Source organism: Oncorhynchus keta, chromosome 6 (assembly GCF_023373465.1).
Source record: "Oncorhynchus keta strain PuntledgeMale-10-30-2019 chromosome 6, Oket_V2, whole genome shotgun sequence".
NCBI lineage: Eukaryota > Metazoa > Chordata > Actinopteri > Salmoniformes > Salmonidae > Oncorhynchus > Oncorhynchus keta.
This window is the reverse complement of record NC_068426.1, coordinates 14,392,111-14,418,384: the sequence shown is the minus strand read 5'-3', so window position 1 is coordinate 14,418,384 and position 26,274 is coordinate 14,392,111. Positions and strand designations below refer to the sequence as shown.

Here is a 26,274-nt window from a genome sequence, read left to right as displayed (position 1 = left end):
GTCGGTTCAGTCTGTGTGGAACATTTCCGGTTTATCTTCCCAGCTCTAAACTCAAACCCAGCACTGAGAATCACTTATTCCCCAACTTCTGAATGTGTCAACAGAAAACATATAGACCTTGCATTGTGTATGTCAATTGTTTTGAAGTCCTCTGTATAGTATTGTACAGGCATGTCCCTCGTGTACATATGGTGACCCAATAAATATTTGTCGCAAGATTGTGGTTCTCCAACTCAAAGCAAGTAGTGTGTGATTTAAAAAAATAAGCTATAATCCTTAGTTGACATGTCCATTTTTGGACTTAAATTAATGATATCTATTGATTCTTGAAAAATAACTTAAATGCCTAAAATCAAATCAAAAGTGTGTTTGAACATTTGAAAACAAGAGTAGCAAGGCTATATATATACAGACACCTGTTAGTCAGGCTTATTGAAGTAGTATATACATGTGGGTATGGTTCAAGTGACTATGCATATATGATGAACAGAGCGGAGCAGTAGGGTAAAAAGGGGTTGGCAGGTGGTGGGACACAATGCAGATATCCTGGTTAGCCAATGTGTGGGAGCACTGGTTGGTCGGGCCAATTGAGGTAGTATGTACATGAATGTATAGTTAAAGTGACTATGCATATAAGATAAACAGACAGTAGCAGCAGCGTAAAAGAGGGGTTGGGGAGGCACAATGCACTACCCTCTGAAGTGCCTTGCGGTTGGAGGCCGAGCAATGTACCAGGCAGTGATGCAACCGGTCAGGATGCTCTCTATGTTGTAGAACCTTTTGAAGATCTCAGGACCCATGCCAAATCTTTTTAGTTTCCTGAGGGAGAATAGGCTTTGTCGTGCCCTCTTCACAACTGTCTTGGTGTGTTTGGACCATTCTAGTTTGTTGTTGATGTGGACACCAAGGAATTTGAAGCTCTCAACCTGCTCCACTATAGCCCTGTCGATGGGAATGGGGATGTGCTCGGTGCTCCTTTTCCTGTAGTTCACAATAATCTCCTTGTTCTTGGTTACGTTGAGGGATAGGTTGTTATTCTGGCACCACCCGGCCAGTTCTCTGACCTCTTCCCTATAGGCTGTCTCGTCGTTGATCAGTCCTACCACTGTTGTGTCGTCAGCAAACTTAATGGTGTTGGAGTCGTGCCTGGCCATGCAGTCGTGGGTGAACAGGGAGTACAGTAGGGGACTGAGCCCGCACCCCTGGGGAGCTCCAGTGTTGAGGATCAGCGTGGCAGATGTGTTGCTACCTACCCTCACCAGCCGGGGGGCGGCCCGTCAGGAAGTCCAGGATCCAGTTGCAGAAACTAAGCTTAACTGTTGTACCCCATCAGAACACAAAATATAAGCCTGCTGTTCTCCAATGTAAATTAAAACAAACACTATCATCTTGTAGGCTGTTTGATTCAGTGTCCTCTGTCTCTGTACAACCCTGTGTGGATGAACCAGTGAGAGCTGGTCAAACCTTTAGCTTTTTGCCATTCTCAGTGCAGGTGGTACATAAAGCCCTGAAATCCTTAGATCAGAGAAAGCCTGCAGGTCCTGATCTTTTGGATCCCTGCTTTTTAAATCTGGTAGCTGATTTCATAGCTGAACCACTTACATATCTGTTCAATCTAACCCTGGAATGTAAAGAAATTCCCCAAATCTGGAAATCAGCATTTTTAAATGGGGGAGATCCAACCCTTTTAAATAATTACAGGCCAATCTCAAAGCTGTCCCCCCTGGTGAAAATACTTGAAACCCTTGTGAGTCAACAGCTAAAAGAGTTTTTATTTACTAACTCTATTTTATCAATGTACCAATCGGGCTTCAGGAGGAAGCATAGCACAATTACAGCAGCCATGAAGATTTTAGATGATATCACTGAAGCCCAGCACTGTGTCTCACCTTCTATTGATCTCTCGAAGGCTTTTGATACAGTTGATCATGCTATACTAAGGCAGAGATTGTCGAGTGTAGGTCTTTCAGAGCATGCAGTTGCATGGTTTGCTAACTATCTGTCTGATAGAACTCAGTGCACTCAATTTGATGTTAAATTGTCTGTCTTTAATGGTGTGCCCCAAGGCTCTGTATTTGGTCCTCTCTTATTCACTATTTATATAAATTATTTAGACAAAAATGTCCAAAATGGGCAACTTCATTTTTATGCTGATGATACTGTTATTTACTGTTTTGCCTCATCTCTTACAAAAGCTTTCCAGAACTTGCAAACTGCTTTTTATACTGTTCAACATACCTTGTGTCAATTGAAGCTTATCCTCAATATTGACAAAACTAAACTAATGGTGTTTTCTAAAGCAAGAAAAAAAAACTCTGAACCTTTCACCTATTACCACCTGTCAGGGCAAAGAGATTGAGGTTGTAACCTCATATAAATATCTTGGAATTTTAATTGATGACGGCCTCTCTTTTAAATTGCATATTCAACGACTTACAAAACCATTGAAGCTGAAATTGGGATTTTATTTGAGGAATAAGGCCTGTTTTTCATTTGAAGCCAGAAGGAGGCTAGTACAGCTACATTTTTGCCTTTACTAGACTATGGGGATATTTTATATATGAATGCTTCCGCTCAGTGTTTGAGATCAATTGACACCCTTTACCATGGCACTTTGAGATTTATTTAAACTGCAAAACCCTTACGCACCACTGCACTTTGTATCCCAGTGTTGGCTGGCCTTCTCTAGTCACTCGTAGGCGCAGGCACTGGTATACTTTATTTACTAAGCCATTTGGGCTTTACTACCTTTTTATTTGGGCATTTTTATTGTTCAGAAATGTAGTGGGTACTCTCTTCGTTCGCTGGACTTTATCCCGCTAACTCTTCCAAATGTCCGAACTGAATTTGGTAAAAGGGCTTTTAAGTACTCTGCACCATCGTCTTGGAACACCTTACAAAATACTTTTCAACTGGAAGAACTTGTCCCGATTGGTGTTTTTAAATCACTGATGAATGATTTTGAGGCCGATTCCCTGACCTGTCAATGTTTTTAATTAGCTGTTTTTGATTTTGTTATACTCTAGTGAATTCTATGGTTTTTACTAGATTACTTGTAGTTTTTCTTGTTTGTAATGACTTGATGCTGCCCGTCTTGGCCAGGACACTATTGAAAAAGAGATTTTAAATCTCAATGAGCCCTTCCTGGTTAAATAAAGGTTAAAAAAAAAAAAACGGTGCAGGCTGAAAACACTGTTCAAACAAATGTCTCATGGTTGGTTAGTCAAGCCATACATAGCTCTGTCTATGGATGTGAGTGGTCACATTTCTCCAGGCCCATCCCTCTTTTTCACCCAAATCAGAGGCAGGGCCACCGCTTTGTTATTGTTTGAATTAAGGTTTATATCTGCAAAAGAAATCCAACAAGGATTAAGGATGGGATTTAATATGATTGTGTCGACAATGTTCGCGGAGACCGCAATCACGGTAAACGCTGCATATGTCAGCTCAATCGAACAATTTGCATTGTCGACAGCGCAATCAGGCTGAAACTCTGCCTGAGCTGGCGTGTAACACCAGTAGGGTGAGAGTAAAGCCATCTGAATCAATACTCTGTAGATATACTAGTCAAAAGCAACCCATAGACAGCTAAATATTGTTTAACTTTTTAATAAACCAGCTTGAAAACCTGCTCTGACAGCACAACACCAGAGTTTAGCCAAGAGACAACTGGGTCTCTAGTTAGCATCAGGTCTAATCTGTAATCCATTACTGCCCCAACCGCATCCTGTCTGTCTTCCACTGGTGTGGCTGTTAACCCTTCGTCTGCTGGATTTATGATCGGACTAAAGGAAGGTCAAGCATTAAAAGATTACTGAACAAATGTTCATTTGGAGAAATGTTTGAAAGCTCTTAAAGTAAAGTAACAGTTGATTAAATGAATGGGCAGGATGAGTGGATTTATCTTAGTCTTTTACCGAGGTGTACTGCAGGAGCTATTGACTGAGCACCTGATGTGTAACAAGGACACATTTAGTTTTAAAAGGTGGCAGAACATGGGGCTGCATGCATTGGGGAATAGAGACTAGGACAGCAGGTTCCAAATAAAACAGCATCAAGAAGTGCTTAAGAATGAACCAGAAGGACCAAATAATGGACAAGTATAACTATGGCAACGGCGTTTGGCAAAGTCTTAGAGCACAGTTAAATAAAATAAAGTATCAATGCATTTCACATAAAACAGAAATCAGCAGTTAGAGTGTAAGTAAATCTAATGTTGAAGAGATATAGTATATAGCTCAGGCCTTACTTTCTCTAACAGGCATGATAAATCTACATTTTCTTCACAGTTTAAGACCACATAGATCTGTCTTTTCAAATAGAAGCTCAAGTTTGCGTCAGTCTCTGAAAACCTATTCTAGAAGTTAGTGGTTCTCAGGTCCTTGCATTCTTTCTTCAAAATTAAAAATGTTCTTTACAATTAAAAAGTGACTCACTGCTCTCGCTATGTTCTTTCCAAGACCTACACAATATACTGAATTAAAACTCACGCCACAGAAACAAATATGGAAATAAATGAGTAACCCAGCAGCAATACTAAACATGTTTCAAACAGGTGACTAACAAAGTGTAGGTGTGAACAGACAACCATTTTCTCAAATGTTGTAAGCAAGCCTATATTCCTTAATGTAAGGAAGCATTAACAAGGCTCCTCCTGTACATCAATAAAACAATCCCAGAGCCAGCCAGACTGGGCTTTATGTTGTTATCCACATCCACTTTCTTCCACCCGAGAGGAGAGAAGGCATACTGTTTCAGATCAAAGGGCTTTGGCTACCACTGTGCTCTATCCAGAGAAGAGATGTTCTTCAAAAAAGTGACCAGATTGAATAAATAAAATAAATAAACCATATTAAATTAGTAAAGTGTAGAATTCCCATCTGGAAAGAGATCCTCCTGTCTAAGCCCCTCATTCTCCTCTCTGTCGGCCCACAAAACGGTACAGCTTGTCACAGTTGTCCAGCTTCAGAGACTCAGCCTTCGCCTTCAGTCTGTCATCACGGTACAGTTGTGCAAGATTCGCCAAATCCGACTCTGAGGAATGAGAAAAACATCAGCTCATATTTGGATACATTCATACTCTACAACATGAATAAACCATGTGTGGCTCTCTCAGTCAACACATGTCAGGTGGCTGTCAATGGGGACAGAGCCAAGCTGCCAGAACCTGCATGCAGCTGGACTTACTCTGTTGTTTCTCCTTCCAGCAGCTGCTCTGCAGGTGTTCGATGTAGTCACTCTCTATGGTCTTCTCCAGCTCCTCCAGGGACTCCCCACGGTACTCCTTCTGGAAGCCCTTGTCCACGTAGTAGGGAACACCCATGTTCTGGGTCTCCCGGGACACCACCAGGCCCATGGCCCTGAAATAAACATCAAATCAAATGTTATTTGTCACATACATATGTTTAGCCGATATTAATGCGAGTGTAGCGAAATGCTTGTGCTTCTAGCTCCAACAGTGCAGTAATATCTAACAAATGATCTAACAATTCCCCAACAACTTCCTAATATGCACAAATCTAAATGGGTGAATAAGAATATGTACATGTAAGTATATGGATGAGCGATGGCAGAGTGGCATAGGCAAGGTGCAATAGATTGTATAAAATACAGTACACACAGATGTGATATGAGTAATGTAAGATATGTAAACATTATTAAAGTGGCATTATTTAGAGTACATTGTATAAAGTGACTAGTGATCCATTTATTAAAGTGGACAGTGATTGGGTCTCAATGTAGCCAGCAGCCTCTCTGAGTTAATGATGGCTGTTTAGCAGTCTGATGGCCTTGAGATATAAGCTGTTCTTCAGTCTCTCGGTCCCAGCTTTGATGCACCTATACTGACCTCGCCTTCTGGATGGTAGCGGTGTGAACAGGCAGTGGCTCAGGTGGTTGTTGTCTTTGATTATCTTTTTGGCCTTCCTGTGACGTTGGGTGCTGTAGGTGTCATGGAGGGCAGGTAGCTTGCCCCCGGTGATGCATTGTGCAGACTGCAACACTATCTGGACAGCGTTGTGGTTGAAGGGGGTACAGTTGCCGTACCGGGGCTGTAATACAGCCTGACAGGATGCTCTCGATTGTGCATCTGTAAAAGTTTGTCAGGGTTTTGGGTGACAAGAAAAATTTGAGCCTTCTTGACCACACTATCTGTGTGGGTGGACCATTTACACCAGTACAGGAGGGGGCTGAGCACGCACCCTTGTGGGGCCCCAGTGTTGAGGGTCAGCGAAGTGGAGATGTTTCCTGCCTTCACCAACTGGGGGTGGCCCGTCAGAAAGTCCAGGACCCAATTGCACAGGGCGGGGTAGAGACCCAGGGCCTCTAGCTTGATGATGAGCTTGGAGGGTAGGTACTATGGTGTGGATCCGTTGGGGCTGTTTGCCTCGAAGCGAGCATAGAAGTCTGGTAGACTCGTGTCACTGGGCAGCTTTCGGCTGTGCTTCCCTTCGTAGTCTAATGGTTTGCAAGCCCTGCGACGAGCGTCAGAGCCGGCGTAGTACAATTAGATCTTAGTCCTGTATTGACGCTTTGGTTCATCGGAGGGCATAGTGGGATTTCATATACGTTTCTGGGTTAGAGTCCCACTCCTTGAAAGCGGCAGCTCTGGCCTTTAGCTCCGTGCAGATGTTGCCTGTAATCCATTGCTTCTGGTTGGGGTATGTACGTACGGTCACTGTGGGGGACGACGTCATCGATGCACTTATTGATGAAGCCAATGACTGATGTGGTGTACTCCTCACTGCCATCGGAGGAATCCCGGAACATATTTCAGTCTGTGCTAGAAAAACAGTCCTGTAGCTAAGCATCTGCTTCATCTGACCACTTTTTTGTTGATCTAGTCACTGGTACTTCCTGCTTTAATTTTTGCTCATAAGCAGGAATCGGGAAGATAGAATTATGGTCAGATTTGCCAAATGGAGGGCGAGTGAGAGCTTTGTATGCATCTCTGTGTGTGTTGTAAAGGTGGTCCAGAGTTTTTTCCCCCCTCTGGTTGCACATTTAACATGCTGATAGAAATTTGATAAAACGGATTTAAGTTTCCCTGCATTAAAGTCCCCGGCTACTAGGAGCACTACTCTATGTAGATAGAGTGTCTCATGATAAGCTGTAGACCACAGTACCTCAGGCGAGCAATAGCTTGAGATTTCCAGTGTGATGGCGATTGCGTCGTCTGTGGACCTGTTGGGGTGGTATGCAAACTGAAGTGGGTCTAGGGTAGCCGGTAAGGTGGAGGTGATATGATCCTTGACTAGTCTCTCAAAGCACTTCATGATGACAGAAGTGAGTGCTACGGGGTGATAGTCATTTAGTTCAGTCATCTTTGCCTTCTTGGGTACAGGAACAATGGTAGCCATCTTGAAGCATGTGGGGACAACAGACTGGGATAGGGAGCGATTAAATATGTCCGTAAACACACTAGCCTGCGCATGCTCTGAGGACGCAGCTAGGGATGCCGTCTGGGCCTACAGCTTTGTGAGGGTTAACATGTTGAGATATTTTACTAACGTCAGCCACAGAGAAGGAGAGGGGTGCATGCCTTGTTAGCGGGCAGCGACGGTGGTACTATATTATCCATCAAGCGTGCAAAGAAGGTGTTTAGTTTGTCTGGAAGCATGACGTCAGTGTCCGCGACGTGGCTGGTTCTTTTTGTAGTCCCTGATTTCCTGTAGGCCCTGCCACATACGTCTCGTGTCTGAGCCGTTGAATTGCAACTCCACCTTGACATAGTCAGTCTCACTAAATGTTTACAAAGGGTACCCATTACACATCACACCTCACCCTCTTCAGGGTCCTCATGCACTCTGCACCCAGCATTTGACAGTGCACCATGCTACCAGTCTGTGAAATAGGTTCATATGGAGTCTATTTGAGAGACAAACTTATCATCAAGAAGCTTGGTTGATGTTGCAGTGGACTCACGGTTTGTAAAAGAGACCGTAAGGAGGGTTGGTGGCCATCAGTTGGGTCACAACAGATATGAGGATCAGCACCAGAACAGGAAGAAGCTGCAGGAAGGCTGTAAAGGTGTTCTGCTGAGGAAAGGCAGAACCAGAAGCAGTTCATAAACAAATCACATAACTGGAAAAACATTTCATCAATGTACAGAAACGTTTCAAGGACTTGTTTGCTTACTGCAACAATCTGGTCTAGGCATGGTGAAAGCTTATACTCTTATTTTCACAGCTGGTCTGTTTCACTGGTCAACCTTCAACCCCCACTGTAACTGATCCTCTTGGAGCAGCATAAGGTTCTCCATTTAACTGCCTATTGCAGCACCTCAGAGGGAGATGGTATCCAATGACAAACAGGATAAAATCTAAACCCCCCACCCAACCTCAGGGAGTGGAGTTCTTTCAAATCAAGGTCCAGCATCAATTGTAAACCCATAAACACATCAGCTATAGCTCTGTTGGTTAAACTGTGCACCCATAGGCAATCAGCTGTAGTTCTGTTGGTTAAACTGTGCACCCATAGGCAATCAGCTGTAGTTCTGTTGGTTAAACTGTAAACCCATAGGCAATCAGCTGTAGTTCTGTTGGTTAAACTGTAAACCCATAGGCAATCAGCTGTAGTTCTGTTGGTTAAACTGTAAACCCATAGGCAATCAGCTGTAGTTCTGTTGGTTAAACTGTAAACCCATAGGCAATAAGCTGTAGTTCTGTTGGTTAAACTGTAAACCCATAGGCAATCAGCTGTAGTTCTGTTGGTTAAACTGTAAACCCATAGGAAATCAGCTGTACTGTTGGTTAAACTGTAAACCCATAGGAAATCAACTGTACTTCTGTTGGTTAAACTGTAAACCCATAGGAAATCAGCTGTAGCTCTGTTGGTTAATCACACAGCCACAGAACATCTATGAGTTGAACTGGTGGGATTTTCTCTGAGATCTCTCATGTGGACAGTGACTGACCTGACTGCGGTTCTCCCCCACCTCCTCCTCGCGCCTCTCATATGCTCGTCGCCGACGAGGCTGATAGAAGTCAGAGTAGGTGGCTCCTCGGTTGGTGTACACATGGATGTTGCCTACAGGAGCAGAACAGACATGATTTACATGCTCTGAACTACTTGGCAACAACTGACAATGAGTCACTCAAATGCAAAATTCAAGTAACAGAGATTAACGCACACACCAACTCTCTCTTTCAGAAACACACACACACAAACTGACCTGTGGGAAACCTTCCTCCAAAGAAGATGTTGAAGAGTTCCTCAGGGGAGATGTCGGCCTCAAAGTCACTGTTGAAGTTGCGGTAGTGTCCGTGGCGAGCGTGGGCGGTGCTCTCAGACGGAGCCTGCTCTCCATACTGGTCATACTGATGACGCTTCTCAGCGTTGCTGAGCACCGCATACGCATTGCCTATGGCTGTAAAGAAAAAAATACTTATCATGCTTACAATTTGGTGCCGTCTGATGTACAGAGCCACAACAGCATGAGAAGGGAGGGGCAAGTCTAATTATCTGCACCGGCAGTTCCACAAAAATACAAATCAAATCTAATTTTGTTTGTTGAATGCTTGGTAAACAACAGGTGTAGACTAACAGAAAGACTTTTACGGGTTCTTTTCCAACAATGAAGAGTTAAAGATAAAAATGTAATATAAAATGTAAATAGTGACATGAGGAACACATACACAGTGTAAAAATAACATGGCGAAATACAGGGAGTACCAGTAGTGACTCGATGTGTAGAGGTACGAGGTAATTGAGATAGCTATTTACATATAGAGGTAAAGTGACAAGGCAACATGATAGATAGACAGTAGCAACAGCCTATATATGGTGTAAAAAGGTGTGTGTGTGTAGCGTCAGTATGCTTGCGTGCGCATATACAGTTGAAGTCGGAAGTTTACATACACTTAGATCGGAGTCATTAAAACTCGTTTTTCAACCACTTGACAAATTTCTTGTTAACAAACTATAGTTTTGGCAAGTCGGTTATGACATCTACTTTGTGCATGACACAAGTCAATTTTCCAACAATTGTTAATAGACAAATTATTTCACTTATAATTCACTGTATCACAAGTCCAGTGGGTCAGAAGTTCACATACACTAAGATGATTGTGCCTTTAAACAGCTTGGAAAATTCCATAAAATTATGTCATGGCTTTAGAAGCTTCTGATAGGCTAATTTGAGGTGTACCTGTGGATGTATTTCAAGGACTACCTGTTTTCCCTCTCGCTCTCATCCAACACTTCCCACACTGCCCCTACTCGGATGGTATCGCGCCGTCCCAACCTTCGCTCTCTCTCCCCCGCTACTCTCTCCTCTTCCATCCTATCATCTCTTCCCTCTGCTCAAACCTATCTCCTGATTCTGCCTCCTCAACCCTCCTCTCCTCCCTTTCTGCATCCTTTGACTCTCTATGTCCCCTATCCTCCAGGCCGGCTCGGTCCTCCCCTCCCGCTCCGTGGCTCGACGACTCATTGCGAGCTCACAGAACAGGGCTCCGGGCAGCCGAGCGGAAAAATGGAGGAAAACTCGCCTCCCTGCGGACCTGACATCCTTTCACTCCCTCCTCTCTACATTTTCCTCCTCTGTCTCTGCTTCTAAAGCCACTTTCTACCACTCTAAATTCCAAGCATCTGCCTCTAACCCTAGGAAGCTCTTTGCCACCTTCTCCTCCCTCCTGATTCCTCCTCCCCCCCCCATCCCTCTCTGCAGATGACTTCGTCAACCGTTTTGAAAAGAAGGTCGACGACATCCGATCCTCGTTTGCTAAGTCAAACGACACCGCTGGTTCTGCTCACACTGCCCTACCCTGTGCTCTGACCTCTTTCTCCCCTCTCTCTCCAGATGAAATCTCGCGTCTTGTGACGGCCGGCCGCCCAACAACCTGCCCGCTTGACCCTATCCCCTCCTCTCTTCTCCAGACCATTTCCGGAGACCTTCTCCCTTACCTCACCTCGCTCATCCCTGACCGCTGGCTACGTCCCTTCCGTCTTCAAGAGAGCGAGAGTTGCACCCCTTCTGAAAAAACCTACACTCGATCCCTCCGATGTCAACAACTACAGACCAGTATCCCTTCTTTCTTTTCTCTCCAAAACTCTTGAACGTGCCGTCCTTGGCCAGCTCTCCCGCTATCTCTCTCAGAATGACCTTCTTGATCCAAATCAGTCAGGTTTCAAGACTAGTCATTCAACTGAGACTGCTCTTCTCTGTATCACGGAGGCGCTCCGCACTGCTAAAGCTAACTCTCTCTCCTCTGCTCTCATCCTTCTAGACCTATCGGCTGCCTTCGATACTGTGAACCATCAGATCCTCCTCTCCACCCTCTCCGAGTTGGGCATCTCCGGCGCGGCCCACGCTTGGATTGCGTCCTACCTGACAGGTTGCTCCTACCAGGTGGCGTGGCGAGAATCTGTCTCCTCACCACGCGCTCTCACCACTGGTGTCCCCCAGGGCTCTGTTCTAGGCCCTCTCCTATTCTCGCTATACACCAAGTCACTTGGCTCTGTCATAACCTCACATGGTCTCTCCTATCATTGCTATGCAGACGACACACAATCTTCTCCTTTCCCCCTTCTGATGACCAGGTGGCGAATCGCATCTCTGCATGTCTGGCAGACATATCAGTGTGGATGACGGATCACCACCTCAAGCTGAACCTCGGCAAGACGGAGCTGCTCTTCCTCCCGGGGAAGGACTGCCCGTTCCATGATCTCGCCATCACGGTTGACAACTCCATTGTGTCCTCCTCCCAGAGCGCTAAGAACCTTGGCGTGATCCTGGACAACACCCTGTCGTTCTCAACTAACATCAAGGCGGTGGCCCGTTCCTGTAGGTTCATGCTCTACAACATCCGCAGAGTACGACCCTGCCTCACACAGGAAGCGGCGCAGGTCCTAATCCAGGCACTTGTCATCTCCCGTCTGGATTACTGCAACTCGCTGTTGGCTGGGCTCCCTGCCTGTGCCATTAAACCCCTACAACTCATCCAGAACGCCGCAGCCCGTCTGGTGTTCAACCTTCCCAAGTTCTCTCATGTCACCCCACTCCTCCGCTCTCTCCACTGGCTTCCAGTTGAAGCTCGCATCCGCTACAAGACCATGGTGCTTGCCTACGGAGCTGTGAGGGGAACGGCACCTCAGTACCTCCAGGCTCTGATCAGGCCCTATAACCAAACAAGGGCACTGCGTTCATCCACCTCTGGCCTGCTCGCCTCCCTACCACTGAGGAAGTACAGTTCCCGCTCAGCCCAGTCAAAACTGTTCGCTGCTCTGGCCCCCCAATGGTGGAACAAACTCCCTCACGACGCCAGGACAGCGGAGTCAATCACCACCTTCCGGAGACACCTGAAACCCCACCTCTTTAAGGAATACCTAGGATAGGATAAAGTAATCCTTCTCACCCCCCCCCCCCCTAAAAGATTTAGATGCACTATTGTAAAGTGGCTGTTCCACTGGATGTCATAAGGTGAATGCACCAATTTGTAAGTCGCTCTGGATAAGAGCGTCTGCTAAATGACTTAAATGTAAATGTACCTTCAAACTCAGTGCCTCTTTACTTGACATCATGGGAAAAATCAAAAGAAATCAGCCAAAACCCCAGAAAAAAATTGTTGACCTCTACAAGTCTGGTTCATCCTTGGGAGCGATTTCCAAATGCCTGAAGGTACCGCGTTCATCTGTACAAACAATAGTACGCAAGTATAAACACCATGGGACCAGGCGGCCGTCATACCGCTCAGGAAGGAGACGCGTTCTGTCTCCTAGAGATGAACGAACTTTGGTGCGAAAAGTGCAAATCAATCCCAGAACAGCAGCAAAGGACCTTGTGAAAATGCTGGAGGAAACAGGTATAAAAGTATCTATATCCACAGTAAAATGAATCCTATATCGACATAATCTGAAAGGCCGCTCAGCAAGGAAGAAGCCACTGCTCCAAAACCGCCATTAAAAAGCCAGACTACGGTTTACAACTGCACATGGGGACAAAGATTGTACTTTTTGGAGAAATGTCCTCTGGTCTGATGAAACAAAAATAGAGCTGTTTGGCCATCATGACCATCGTTATGTTTGGAGGACAAATGGGGAGGTTTGCAAGCCGAACACCATCCCAACAGTGAAGCATGGGGGTGGCAGCATCATGGTGTGGGGTTGCTTTGCTGCAGGAGGGACTGGTGTACTTCACAAAATAGATGGCATCATGAGGGGGGAAAATGATGTGGATATATTGAAGCAACATCTCAAGACATCAGTCAGAAAGTTAAAGCTTGGTCACAAATGGGTCTTCCAAATGAACAATGACCCCAAGCATATTTCCAAAGTTGTGTTAAAATGGCTTAAGGACAACAAAGTCAAGGTATTGGAGTGGCCATCAAAGCCCTGACCTCAATCCTATAGAAAATGTGTGGGCAGAACTGAAAAGGCGTGTGCGGGCAAGGAGGCCTACAAACCTGACTCAGTTACACTAGCTCTGTCAGGAGGAATGGGCCAAAATTCACCCAACTTAATGTGGGAAGCTTGTGGAAGATTACCTGAAATGTTTGACCCAAGTTAAACAATTTAAAGGCAATGCTACCAAATACTAATTGAGTATGTAAACTTCTGACCTACTGGGAATGTGATGAAAGAAATAAAACCTGAAATAAATCACTCTCTACTATTATTCTGACATTTCACATTCTTAAAATAAAGTGGTGATCCTACCTGTCAGTGTAAGTGTAAGTGTGTGTGGGGGTGTCAGTGTGTGTGTGTTGGGGTGTCAGTGTCAGTGTGTGTTGGGGTGTCAGTGTCAGTGTGTGTTGGGGTGTCAGTGTCAGTGTGTGTTGGGGTGTCAGTGTCAGTGTGTGTTGGGGTGTCAGTGTAAGTGTGTGTGTGTTGGGGTGTCAGTGTGTGTTGGGGTGTCAGTGTCAGTGTGTGTTGGGGTGTCAGTGTAAGTGTGTGTTGGGGTGTCAGTGTCAGTGTGTGTTGGGGTGTCAGTGTAAGTGTGTGTTGGGGTGTCAGTGTCAGTGTGTGTGTGTTGGGGTGTCAGTGTCAGTGTGTGTGTGTTGGGGTGTCAGTGTCAGTGTGTGTGTGTTGGGGTGTCAGTGTAAGTGTGTGTGTGTTGGGGTGTCAGTGTAAGAGTGTGTGTGTTGGGGTGTCAGTGTGTGTGTTGGGGTGTCAGTGTGTGTGTTGGGGTGTCAGTGTGTGTGTTGGGGTGTCAGTGTGTGTGTTGGGGTGTCAGTGTAAGTGTTGGGGTGTCAGTGTAAGTGTTGGGGTGTCAGTGTAAGTGTTGGGGTGTCAGTGTAAGTGTGTGTGTTGGGGTGTCAGTGTGTGTTGGGGTGTCAGTGTGTGTTGGGGTGTCAGTGTGTGTTGGGGTGTCAGTGTGTGTTGGGGTGTCAGTGTGTGTTGGGGTGTCAGTGTGTGTTGGGGTGTCAGTGTAATAAGTGTGTGTGTGTTGGGGTGTCAGTGTAAGTGTGTGTGTGTTGGGGTGTCAGTGTAAGTGTGTGTGTGTTGGGGTGTCAGTGTAAGTGTGTGTGTGTTGGGGTGTCAGTGTAAGAGTGTGTGTGTTGGGGTGTCAGTGTGTGTGTTGGGGTGTCAGTGTGTGTGTTGGGGTGTCAGTGTGTGTGTTGGGGTGTCAGTGTGTGTTGGGGTGTCAGTGTAAGTGTTGGGGTGTCAGTGTAAGTGTTGGGGTGTCAGTGTAAGTGTTGGGGTGTCAGTGTAAGTGTTGGGGTGTCAGTGTAAGTGTTGGGGTGTCAGTGTAAGTGTGTGTGTTGGGGTGTCAGTGTAAGTGTGTGTGTGTTGGGGTGTCAGTGTGTGTTGGGGTGTCAGTGTGTGTTGGGGTGTCAGTGTGTGTTGGGGTGTCAGTGTGTGTTGGGGTGTCAGTGTGTGTTGGGCTGTCAGTGTAATAAGTGTGTGTGTGTTGGGGTGTCAGTGTAATAAGTGTGTGTGTGTTGGGGTGTCAGTGTGTGTGTTGGGGTGTCAGTGTGTGTGTTGGGGTGTCAGTGTGTGTGTTGGGGTGTCAGTGTGTGTGTTGGGGTGTCAGTGTGTGTGTTGGGGTGTCAGTGTGTGTGTTGGGGTGTCAGTGTGTGTGTTGGGGTGTCAGTGTGTGTGTTGGGGTGTCAGTGTGTGTGTTGGGGTGTCAGTGTGTGTGTTGGGGTGTCAGTGTGTGTTGGGGTGTCAGTGTGTGTTGGGGTGTCAGTGTGTGTTGGGGTGTCAGTGTGTGTTGGGGTGTCAGTGTGTGTTGGGGTGTCAAGTGTGTGTTGGGGTGTCAGTGTAATAAGTGTGTGTGTGTTGGGGTGTAAGTGTGTGTTGGGGTGTAAGTGTGTGTGTTGGGGTGTAAGTGTGTGTGTTGGGGTGTCAGTGTAAGTGTGTGTGTTGGGGTGTCAGTGTGTGTTGGGGTGTCAGTGTGTGTGTGTGTGTGTGTGTTGGGGTGTAAGTGTGTGTGTTGGGGTGTAAGTGTGTGTGTTGGGGTGTCAGTGTAAGTGTGTGTGTTGGGGTGTCAGTGTGTGTTGGGGTGTCAGTGTGTGTGTGTGTGTGTGTGTGTGTTGGGGTGTCAGTGTGTGTTGGGGTGTCAGTGTGTGTTGGGGTGTCAGTGTGTGTGTGTGTTGGGGTGTCAGTGTGTGTGGGTAGGTGCTAAAAAGGGTCAATGCATTTAGTCCGGGTAGCCATTTGATTAGCTATTAATTCAGTCTTGTTTAGCACTCTCATGGCTTGGGGGTAGAAGCTGTTCAGAGTCATGTTTCCAAACTTGTTGCATCGGTACCGCTTTCCATGCGGTAGCAGATAGAACAGTCCATGGCTTGGGTGGCTGGTGTCTTTGACGATTTATTTGGGCCTTCCTCTGACCCATGGGCCCATGCCAAATCTCTACAGCCTCCTGAGGGGGGAAAGGTGCTGTCGTGCCCTCTTCACAACTGTGTAGGTGTGTGTGGACCATGTTAATTCCTTAGTGATGTGGACACATAGAAACTTGAAGCTCCCTCGATCCGCTCCACTATAGCCCCATCGATGTGGATGGATGTGTGCTCGCCCATCCGTTTCCTGTAGTCCATGATCAGCGCCTTTGTCTTGCTGACGTTGAGGGAGAGGTTGTTGTCCTGGCACCACACTGCTAGATCGCCGACCTCTTCCCTATAGGTTGCCTAATTGTTGTCAGTGATCAGTCCTACCACCGTTGTGTTGTCAGTAAACTTGGTGTTGGGAGTCGTGCACGGTTACGCGGTCATGGGTGACCAGGAAGAGGGGGATTGAGCACACCCCCCAAGGGGCCCCTTGTTGATGGTCAGCGTGGCGAATGTATTGTTGCCTACCCTCACCGCCTGGGGTAGGCCCGTCAGGAAGTCCAGGATCCAGTTGCAGAGGGAGGTGTTCCGTCCCAAGGTCCTGAGCTTGGAGGGCACTATGGTGTTGAATGCTGAGCTGTAGTCAGTGAACAGCATTCTCATGTAGGTGTTTCTTTTGTCCAGGTGGGAAAGGGTAGCGTGGAGTGCAATAGAGATTGAGTCATCTGTGGATCTGTTTGGGCTTTATGCTAATTGGAGTGGGTCCAGGGTGTCTGGGATGATGGTGTTGATGTGAGCCATGAGATGCCTTTCAAAGCATTTCATTGCTATATATGTGAGTTCTACAGGGTGATGGTAACCTGCCTAAATAACTTTGGCATTCTTGGGCACAGGGACTATGGTTGTCTGCTTGAAACAAGTTGGTATTACAGACCGGGTCAAGGATTGGTTGAATAAAGGACAGGAGGTACACTAGCAATTAAGAGCGATGGGCCAGTAACCGAAAGGTTGCTGGTTTGAACATCCAAGCCGTCTGGTGACAAATCTGTCAATGTGCCTTTGAGCGAGGCAATTAACCCTAATTGCTCGTGTAAATTGCTCTGGATAAGAGTGTCTCCTAAATGACAAATGTTTTTTGAAGAATGTAAAATGTCAGTGAAGACACTTGCCAGGTGGTCAGCACATGCTCAGAGTAAGTGTCCTGGTATTTTGTCTGGCCTTGCGAATGTTAACCTATTTAAAGTTTTTACTCACATCAGCTACAAAAAGCGAGATCATACAGTCGCTGGAACAGCTGGTGCGCTCATGCATAGTTCAGTGTTGTTTCCCTTTAAGCTAGCATAAAACGGTAATTAGCTCGTCTGGAAGGCTTGCGTTGCTGGGCAGCTCGGGGCTGGGTTTCCCTTCGTAATCTGTGATACCGCTATCATCCAAATCAATGTTAGTGATCGCTGTTCTGATGTCCAGAAGCTGCTTTTGGTCATATGAAATGGCGAGACATTATGTACACAAAAACCAACACAAAATAGCAGAATTGGTCAGGAGCCCGTAAGATTGCAGCTATCCACTGCAGCGCCATCTTCTTAAAGTGGCCCTATTTATTTATAATTTTAGGAGCACATGAGAAATGCTCACATGATCATCTAATGTGACCAGAGGAGGAGGAAGATCTGATACCGATAAGTCCTGGATCAGGAGAGGGAAACACAGCAGTAAGAGGCATCCCTTTACCTTTAAATGCATCCGTTGCTCCCGGGGCACAATTCTTATCAGGGTGGAACTTCAGTGCCAGCTTCCTGTATGCCTTCTTCAGATCTTCATCACTAGCGTCTTTAGGAACGCCCAGGATCTCATAGAAGTCCTTGCATTTCTTTATCCTGCATGGATCAAACAAAACAAAGAATCTTTTGAAATCTGACATCACAACATTAATGTGTACAATGTGCAGGTGCACTTTTACTGGGTGGATATCTTGACAAAATGTAGCTGTGGTCTCGGAGTGCTCAAAGTGAATGATGGCCTATCACTAAATAAAATATAGAAAAACTCAGGTAAAGACAGTGAGAGTGTGATTTAATACTAAGGGGCAGGTACCTGAAAACACCCTGACGCTGATCCTCTGTGTAGGTCTGCTTCTCCTCACTGGCTCCTCTGCGTGCCTCCTCTTCATCCCTGTCCTCTTCATTTGATCGGAAGCCACGTGGTGGGGGTATGTGGGGCTCCTCTGGAGCAGCAGAGCTCCCATTCCTCACTATGGCATCAATCAGCACTGACGGAAGACCGAGAGGCAAGTGGGTAAATATCAATAGATGAGAAATCAAGGCTGAGGCTGGCTAAGACTAACTTTTGGTGTGGCGCGGAATCTTCCTTGATTTAAAGAGTAAAAAACACAAAACAATTTGCGATTGTTTATACCGATCTAAAGATGACACATAAATCCACAATACTTTAGGCTAGAAACAAGCAGTAAAATGCCAGTGTAAGACGTGACTAACATGCTGACCAGATCGCATCACGCAAATGTTGATTTTTATCCTACTACACCAGACATGATCAGGACACGCAGGTTGAAATATCAAAACGAACTCTGAACAAACTATATTAATTTGGGGACAGGTAGAAAAGCATTACACATTTATACCAATTTAGCTAGCTAGCTTGCAGTTGCTAGTTAATTTGTCCTGGGATATAAACATTGGGTTGTTATTTTACCTTAAATGCACAAGGTCCTATACTCTGACAATGAATCCACAGATTACTATACATTTTCTCTCCTACTTCAGGCTTCTTCTTTGGACTTTATATGGTGGTTGGCAACCAAACTTAAGGTGCATTACCATTACCGACTGGAGTGTAGACCTCAGTTCATCTTTCAATCACCCACGTGGGTATATGCTCCAAAAAACAATGAGGTGGGAGAGGCGGGACTTGCAGATTTGTATCTGCTTTCAAACCACCTACGAAGGTGACTTGAAATATCTGCTTCTTCTAACAGCTTTTTGGCTGTTGAGACTTCAGGAAAACAAATTCTAAATCAGATATGCAAAAAAAATGGATTTCAATCAATTCAAAACTGCCAAATGTGAACAAGGCTTAATTAAGAGAGTTCACAAATTGTGTTTACGAGGACAAGGGAATCTTACTTTGTAAAGCGTGCCAAAACTATCAACCACATAAAAAAGCAAAACGACGGTGGAGCACCTGAGATCCAATCAACACCAGACTCAAAAGGCGAGCTAACACGTATGGTCCTTCTGTAGCTCAGTTGGTAGAGCATGGCGCTTGTAACGCCAGGGTAGTGGGTTCAATCCCCGGGACCACCCATACGTAAAATGTATGCACACATGACTGTAAGTCGCTTTGGATAAAAGCGTCTGCTAAATGGCATATATTATTATTATTATTATATTATGTAAATAACCTAACTTACTTATTTTGATAGTAGGGTAACAGAGTAGCCAACTCATGTTGCATAAGCGATCTTCACCGGTTGCAAACTGAGGTAAACTTTGCAGGCTAGCGAGCTACGTTACATAGCTAGCTTGCACTAAGCTAGGAAGCTATTTCGGAGGTAAAAGTTGTCTAGCTGTGATGTGTGTGAACTTTGGTGTGTGTGTGTGTGTGGGGGGGGGGGTGTTATCGGGTTCTGCCCGCGTGTGTGAGAGGGAGTGCTACTCACGTCTTTGTAAAAGATGTCTAGCTGTGGTGTGTGAGGGAGAGTGCGCGATGTACAGATTTGTGGCACATTGATCAAAGGCAACAGTGGTGAATATTGCTAGCTTTCCTAGCCAGTATTGAAATCACTGACCTAAATAGGTTCAGGGTTAGCATGGAGGAAATAATGACATAAGAACAACATGGGGAAAAAAGCAAATCAATTATGGGGTGTCCTTTTGTGTGGTGTGTGGGGCTGTTGGGATCTCGCCATTTGTGTGTTGAATGTATATTGCTTTTGGAATGAGCTCAATTTTGCAATGAGCTCAATTTCGAGTCTCATAGCAAAGGTTCTGAAAACTTATGTAAATAGGGTATCTGATTTTTATTTGTCATACATTTGCAAAAATGTCTAAACCTGTTTTCGCTTTATCATGTGTAGATTGAGGGGAAAAAACATTTAATAAATTTTAGAATAAGGCTGTAACATAACAAAATCCAGTATACCTACCTGAGCTTTACCTGCACTACATCAAAGATTGCTTGAAGGGCAATGATCGCTACGTGACCTTGGAAGAGACTACCAACACCTGTGGGAGGTGTGCCCTAAACATTCTACTTTAGCCATTGGGTGAGTGACCCATAATGGCAGACTTTACCTTTTTGGACATGGCTTAAAAATCAACGTGCCAAATGCAGGTAGATTTTAGCATCTACGTCTATTTCACCAGCCACTTTGGCGGGTGGTCAGGGATTCAGTGGTTGCATTTGTGAATAAAAATAGTCAAATACCAAGTGCCCTTAGAAGTGATTTACACATGGACTTCTTCTACATTTAGTTGTGTTTAGGCCAGTGAAAATCTCAATTGAATCAATTTTAAATTCAGGATGTAAGACAAAACCCCATAAGAGGATTGTTTTTGTAAATGTTTACAAATTAGTTAAATGTTATTGCATACACTCAGTGTGCAATAAGTGTTTAACGTGATTTTTGAATGACTACCTCATCTCTCTCTGTACCCCACACATACAGCTAATTGTAAGGTTCCTCAGTCAAGCAGTGAATTTCAAACACAGATTCAACCAAAGAGCAGAGAGATTTTCCAATGACTTGCAAAGATGGGCACCTATTGGTAGATGGGTAAAAAAACAAAATAATAATAATAATAAAAAAAAACAGACATAATGTTCCTTTGAGCATGGTGAAATTATTCATTACACTTGATGGTATATCAATACACCTAGTCACTAAAGATAGTCGTCCTTCCTAACTCAGTTGCCGGAGAGGAAGGAAACCACTCAGGGATTTCACCATGAGGCCAAAGGTGATTTTAAATCAATTAGAGAGTTTAATGGCTGTGACAGGAGAAAATTGAGGATAAATCAACAATTCCACAACACTAACCTACAGAGTTAAAAGGAAGCCTTGACAAAATAAAAAAAATATTCCCAAACATGTATCCAGTTTGCAATAAGGTACTAAAGTAAAACTGCAAAAAATGTGGCAAAGAAATAAAGTTACGTCCTAAATACAAAGCATTATGTTTGGGGCAAATCCAACACGTCAACGAGTACCACTCTTCATATTTCCAAGCATTGCGGTGGCTGCATCATGTTATGGGTATGCTTGTCATCAGCAAGGACTTTCAGATAAATGAAATAGAGCTAAGCACAGGCAAAAATAATCCTAGAGGAAAACCTGGTTCAGTCTGTTTTCCAATTGACACTGGAAGACAAATTCACCTTTCAGCAGGTTAATAACCTAAAACAAGGCCAAATATACACTGTAGTTGCTTACCAAGACACAACATTGAATGTTCCTGGGTGGCCTAGTTACAATTGACTTAAATCAGCTTGAAAAATCATTGGCAAGACTTAAATGGCTGTCTAGCAAAGATCAACCACCAATTTCAGAAGAGCTTGAAGATTAAAACAAAAATAACGTGCAAATATTGTACAATCCAGGTGTGCAAAGCTCTTATAGGGACATAACCAGAAATATTCACATCTGTACTTGCTGCCAAAGCTGATTCTAACATGCATTGACTCAGGTGTGAATACTTAAATGAATACAGAATATGATAATACAGAAATATCTAATTTACAGTATTGTAAGTATTTCATTTTCAAAATAAAATCTAAACATGTTTTTACTGTCATTATGGATTATTGTGTGTAGATGGGTGAGAATAAAAAAAAAATGTTTTTATTCAGGCGGTACCAAAAACATTTGGAATAAGTCAAGAGGTATGAATACTCACTGTAGGATCACATTTTTAGCTAAATAAATGCTGCAGTAGCTGTTTATAAAGCATTTCAGCCATTTTGTTTCATAGCTGGTAAATGAATTGCATAAAGTCAAAGAACTTCAAATCCTATTACCTATCCCACCTCTCGAAGCAACACTGCTGAGTGAAAGATTCATTTTTAGAAGAGCTGGCACAGGCATAAAAGTTGGTCTAACTGACTTGAAAGTGAGACTTTGTCCTTTTGTTTCTTGGATATTTACATTGTTTTGTTCATGAGTTAGGTTGTTTACATGTTTGAGTTTCAACTGTTAAAGAGAAGACTATGCCTATACTAGTCAGGCTCGCTCAATCTCAAAGCAGAGATACTTTTAACGCGTAAATTCAGATAGCCACGCTTGCTTCGCACTCACGTTGTTGCTTGCAAGCTGGCTAGGTATCAATAGTCCAATCCAGTAGGGGCTGGAAACTAAACCGGACGGAGCTTTAACATAATTATTAACTGGTCAATAATGACGCGATGTTGCAAATGATTTGCTTAAAGTTCATCCCCCCCCATTTTGGTCCCTTCCTGTTCACGTCCCTTGCCCATGCTCGCGTCACCCAAAGGTCCCACTCCCACTTTGCTTTCCTTCATTGAAAATGAATGTGCTTTCCGTTGTAGTCATCCCCAATATGCTATGTGGTCACAAAACAATGTAATAAAATGAAGCAATATATCACCTTCCTTCTTAGTAACATTATTTTAGAACCATTATAAAAGCATGCTCATCCTTTTTTCTTTTTTTTTTTGGCCCCTAAAAATATTTTGGCTGGTAAAAAAAAAAATGTTCTGAGTGTCAGGTAGATTTTTTAAATCTACCTGCCACAGTGAGTGGTGGCTCAAAAGTGTAGTTTCTGGCCTTGTTTTTGTACAAAGTTAACGTTACAACAGTGTCCAAGCAGCTCAGAACATTCATGCTAGCAAAGGACTTCACTCCTGTGATGCCAATCTACGCAGTTCAGACCAGATGGTGCTCGTGGGTCAGTGCTGTGGCGTGGCTGGCAGAGTACATGGATGTCCTCTCGGAGTTACTGGACACCTTTGAAACACCTGCCAAGTGTGTCTAGGATCTGAAAGAGCTGCTGGTGAACCAATAATACTCGCTGAAGGACCAGGCTGTGTTCATCATTGGACACAGTCTGGAGCTAGTGGTCCTTAACAAATTAGAGAAACAGAGCCATCAGCCCACAACATCAGCAACAAGCTACAGGAACTCTGAGTATGGCAGCGGCAGATGAGTGGCACCACCACACCACCACTCAGCTGGAGGAACTTCCAGAGCAAGAGAGAGAGCGATGGGTGTGCAGAGTTCTTCAAAGTTGCCATGAGAGAATGTGCCATTAAGCTGCTAACTCTATTCATACATTCCACACAGCAGAAGTGGAAGGGTACAGGAAAGAGAGGAAGGATATTGTGCACATCATCGCTGCGTTGAGTGAGGTGTCTGAAGAGGAGTGGCACAGGTGCATGTCAATAGACAAAACTGAAGCCAGAGAGGTGAGAGCAGTGGATCTCACTCTTCTTATTCAGGCTGTAACACAAAATGTGGAAAAATTCCAGGGCTGTGAATACTTTCTGAAGTCAGTCTTTAGGAAACGATGTTGGCCCTGTTACATTTCTGTCTACACCTCTCTAGGTTGTGTTTGTCAGACGGCCTGATTGATTCTTCAAACAAGTGATTCAAGTTCAGATGTAAGTGTTCAGCGTATTACAGTGTAATACTTATTTTGTCAATGAAATTCTTGAATCTTAGTTCCTACATACAAAAACATGTTACTGAATTCAAGTTTATGGACTGAGTTGTATAAGCCACATTCATTCATTGTTTTTCATTTGAAATACGTACATCCTCCAGGCAGAAAAGAGCTGACTTCCCACAGAACATTTCTCTCTCACTCACTCTAGCAGAAACAGCATTAAATTAATGACACTGTGTACATATTATATGTAATCTTATCTGTTTACACAGATTGTACTGACATAAAAAGTTAAAGTGGGTGTAATGTTTTCCATGTAACAGATTATCTTTATTTTTATAATTTTAAGTGTCCCATTCAACTGCATGATGTATAAACATACACCAGAGTAGAAAAAAGAAAAAAATAAGCTTTATCCAGAATTCTGCTGATTTTCTGCAGAAATCTCTGTAGAAAGTCAAACGAATTCCAGCAGATTCCATTTGGGCCTAGCTACAAAATTCTAAAGTTGTGGTGTAAATAAATTGGCTTTTGCTTTGGAAGTAATCTCATGTAATGTGTGAATCTGTTGACCAAAACTTTACGTAAACAAGAATATGTATAATTAAATTGAGGCTTCATATAAATTTGCATGACATTTTTTAAATGTGAAAATGGGGGCTCTGGGGGGAAAGGTTGGGAACAGCTGTATTAAAGTAGTACCTGAAACATGTATTCCCTAACCTAGTCACTTGTTATATTCAGATGAGTTACTTATTAAGACAGTTAACCCAAAATTATACTAACTAACCAGTTTGGCTGGTTGCAGCTGCACCACCAGGTTGAGCAATAACACGGATAAGGTAATGAAAGAAACATTACTAACGTAACGTCATACATTGGAGTTGGTTTACAGGCTAGTAAATCCACTTTGTTTCCAGGCACACAAGTTATCGAAAGATATTACCTGCGTTATAAACCGACCATATTGTAAATGTAATTCAGATGACATTTAGCTATAACATACGCTTAACATGTTCACTGATTCGATGGGAACATACGTTATCAAATTCACAAGATACAGACGTTGCACTTTCTATTTTAACATTCAAGTTGGCAAGCAAGGCTAACATTGACAAGACAGCCATTATGGCACATTTACCTCTGGCCCGGGTGCTGGGGAATATTTTCTGGGCTTCATACAACAGTTGAAGGGCTTTTTCTCTCCGCCCTGACCGCAAGCACAGCTTTGCTTTCTCTATCAATCGATCAGATTCCTGTTTATCCATTATGATGGCTAGCTAGGTAGCTTATTCCCACCGAGGCCTGCAACCTAGAAAAAACTACACTCGCTACACAAATGCGGTTGACTGCCTAAAATCTTAAGAATTTAGCTAATAGCTGTTTTATGTTGAGGTGTACCTGGGCGTTGTCTGTCAACTGAAATTAACGGTAGCTAGCCGGCTTTGTTTACAGATAACAAGCTAGCTAGCAATAGGTTAGCTATGAGATTCACCCTAACTATCAGGTATCATAGCGGTGACGCCTCCCACTTTAGAAACCAGACATGAACACAGGTGTAAGCGTCTCGTCAAGTCGTCCAAATACCAACAGAAAAACTTGAACTCGTTCAAATCCATGTAAACCCGACATTAAACAGTCCCATATTAACACAGAGCTTTGATATTAACCTCCATGGCCAACAGGAAGCGGAAACTAAGCAGAATTAAAAGTCAAATTGACCAATGGAACACCTCCACCCTTAACCTATAGATTCATCTGTAGTCCAGCAGTGTTACTTGTAGATTATTTTGGACATTGTTGCAGCTTCTGATTGCTGCATTGTTGTATGTATGTATGTAGCATTATAACAAACATTTCAGAGAGAGTTATACAATGTTGTCTTGTGAACAGTATATTCTGTATTTTGTTTTATTGGCAGCTGTAATTCACAAATAAAAAAATGATTTACAAAAGTAGAAAAATATATATACACTACTGTTCAAAATTTTGGGATCACTTATAAATATCCTTTAATTTAAAGAAATGCAACAACGACAAAAAAGTCCATTAAAATAACATCAAATTGATCAGAAATACAGTGTAGACATTGTTAATGTTGTAAATTATTATTGTGGATGGAAACATGGAATAGCCTTCATTTCTCAGAACAAGAATAGACTGACGAGTTTCAGAAGAAAGTTCTGTTTCTAGCCATTTTGAGCCTGATGCTCCAGATACTCAAATAGTCCTAAAGAAGGCCAGTTTTATTGCTTCTTTAATCAGAACAACAGTTTTCAGCTGTGCTAACATAATTGCAAAAGTGTTTTCTGAATTGGTCCACCCACACAGACAGCATCGTGAAGAAGGCGCAGCAGCGCCTCTTCAACCTCAGGAGGCTGAAGAAATTTGGCTTGTCACCAAAAGCACTCACAAACTTCTACAGATGCGCAATCGAGAGCATCCTGTCGGGCTGTATCACCGCCTGGTACGGCAACTGCTCCGCCCACAACCGTAAGGCTCTCCAGAGGGTAGTGAGGTCTGCACAACGCATCACCGGGGGCAAACTACCTGCCCTCCAGGACACCTACACTACCCGATGTCACAGGAAGGCCATAAAGATCATCAAGGACAACAACCACCCGAGCCACTGCCTGTTCACCCCGCTATCATCCAGAAGGCGAGGTCAGTACAGGTGCATCAAAGCTGGGACCGAGAGACTGAAAAACAGCTTCTATCTCAAGGCCATCAGACTGTTAAACAGCCACCACTAACATTGAGTGGCTGCTGCCAACACACTGACTCAACTCCAGCCACTTTAATAATGGGAATTGATGGGAAATTATGTAAAATATATCACTACATTTACATTTACATTTAAGTCATTTAGCAGACGCTCTTATCCAGAGCGACTTACAAGCCACTTTAAACAATGCTACCTA

The 26,274-nt window shown here is 44.0% G+C and overlaps 2 protein-coding genes across 8 annotated transcripts in view; one reads left to right on the top strand and one right to left on the bottom strand.

Moving 5' to 3' along the window:
• Nucleotides 1-232, top strand: part of brd8a (bromodomain containing 8a) — a 20,367-nt gene extending 20,135 nt beyond the window's left edge. For all 6 annotated transcript variants that reach the window (XM_035771772.2, XM_035771769.2, XM_035771771.2 and 3 more), the window contains one exon: nt 1-232. This exon is cut by the window's left edge and continues 481 nt beyond it. The gene's annotated coding sequence lies outside the window, so the exon portion shown is untranslated.
• Nucleotides 233-3,593: 3,361 nt separating this feature from the next.
• On the bottom strand, nt 3,594-25,056 carry LOC118385003 (dnaJ homolog subfamily C member 18-like). 2 transcript variants are annotated; one of them, XM_035771765.2, is made up of 8 exons: nt 24,495-25,056; nt 17,808-17,982; nt 17,445-17,590; nt 9,173-9,367; nt 8,915-9,027; nt 7,924-8,036; nt 5,188-5,360; nt 3,594-5,034 (listed from the first exon to the last, which is right to left on the bottom strand). In XM_035771765.2, exons 1-8 carry the CDS (start codon nt 24,619-24,621, stop codon nt 4,910-4,912), a joined length of 1,167 nt encoding a protein of 388 aa, XP_035627658.1. In that variant the 5' UTR covers nt 24,622-25,056; the 3' UTR covers nt 3,594-4,909. The 2 variants fall into 2 exon arrangements, with proteins under 2 accessions (XP_035627658.1, XP_035627659.1); XM_035771766.2 differs by having other exon boundaries at nt 7,924-8,033.
• Between the last annotated feature and the right edge of the window lie 1,218 nt (nt 25,057-26,274).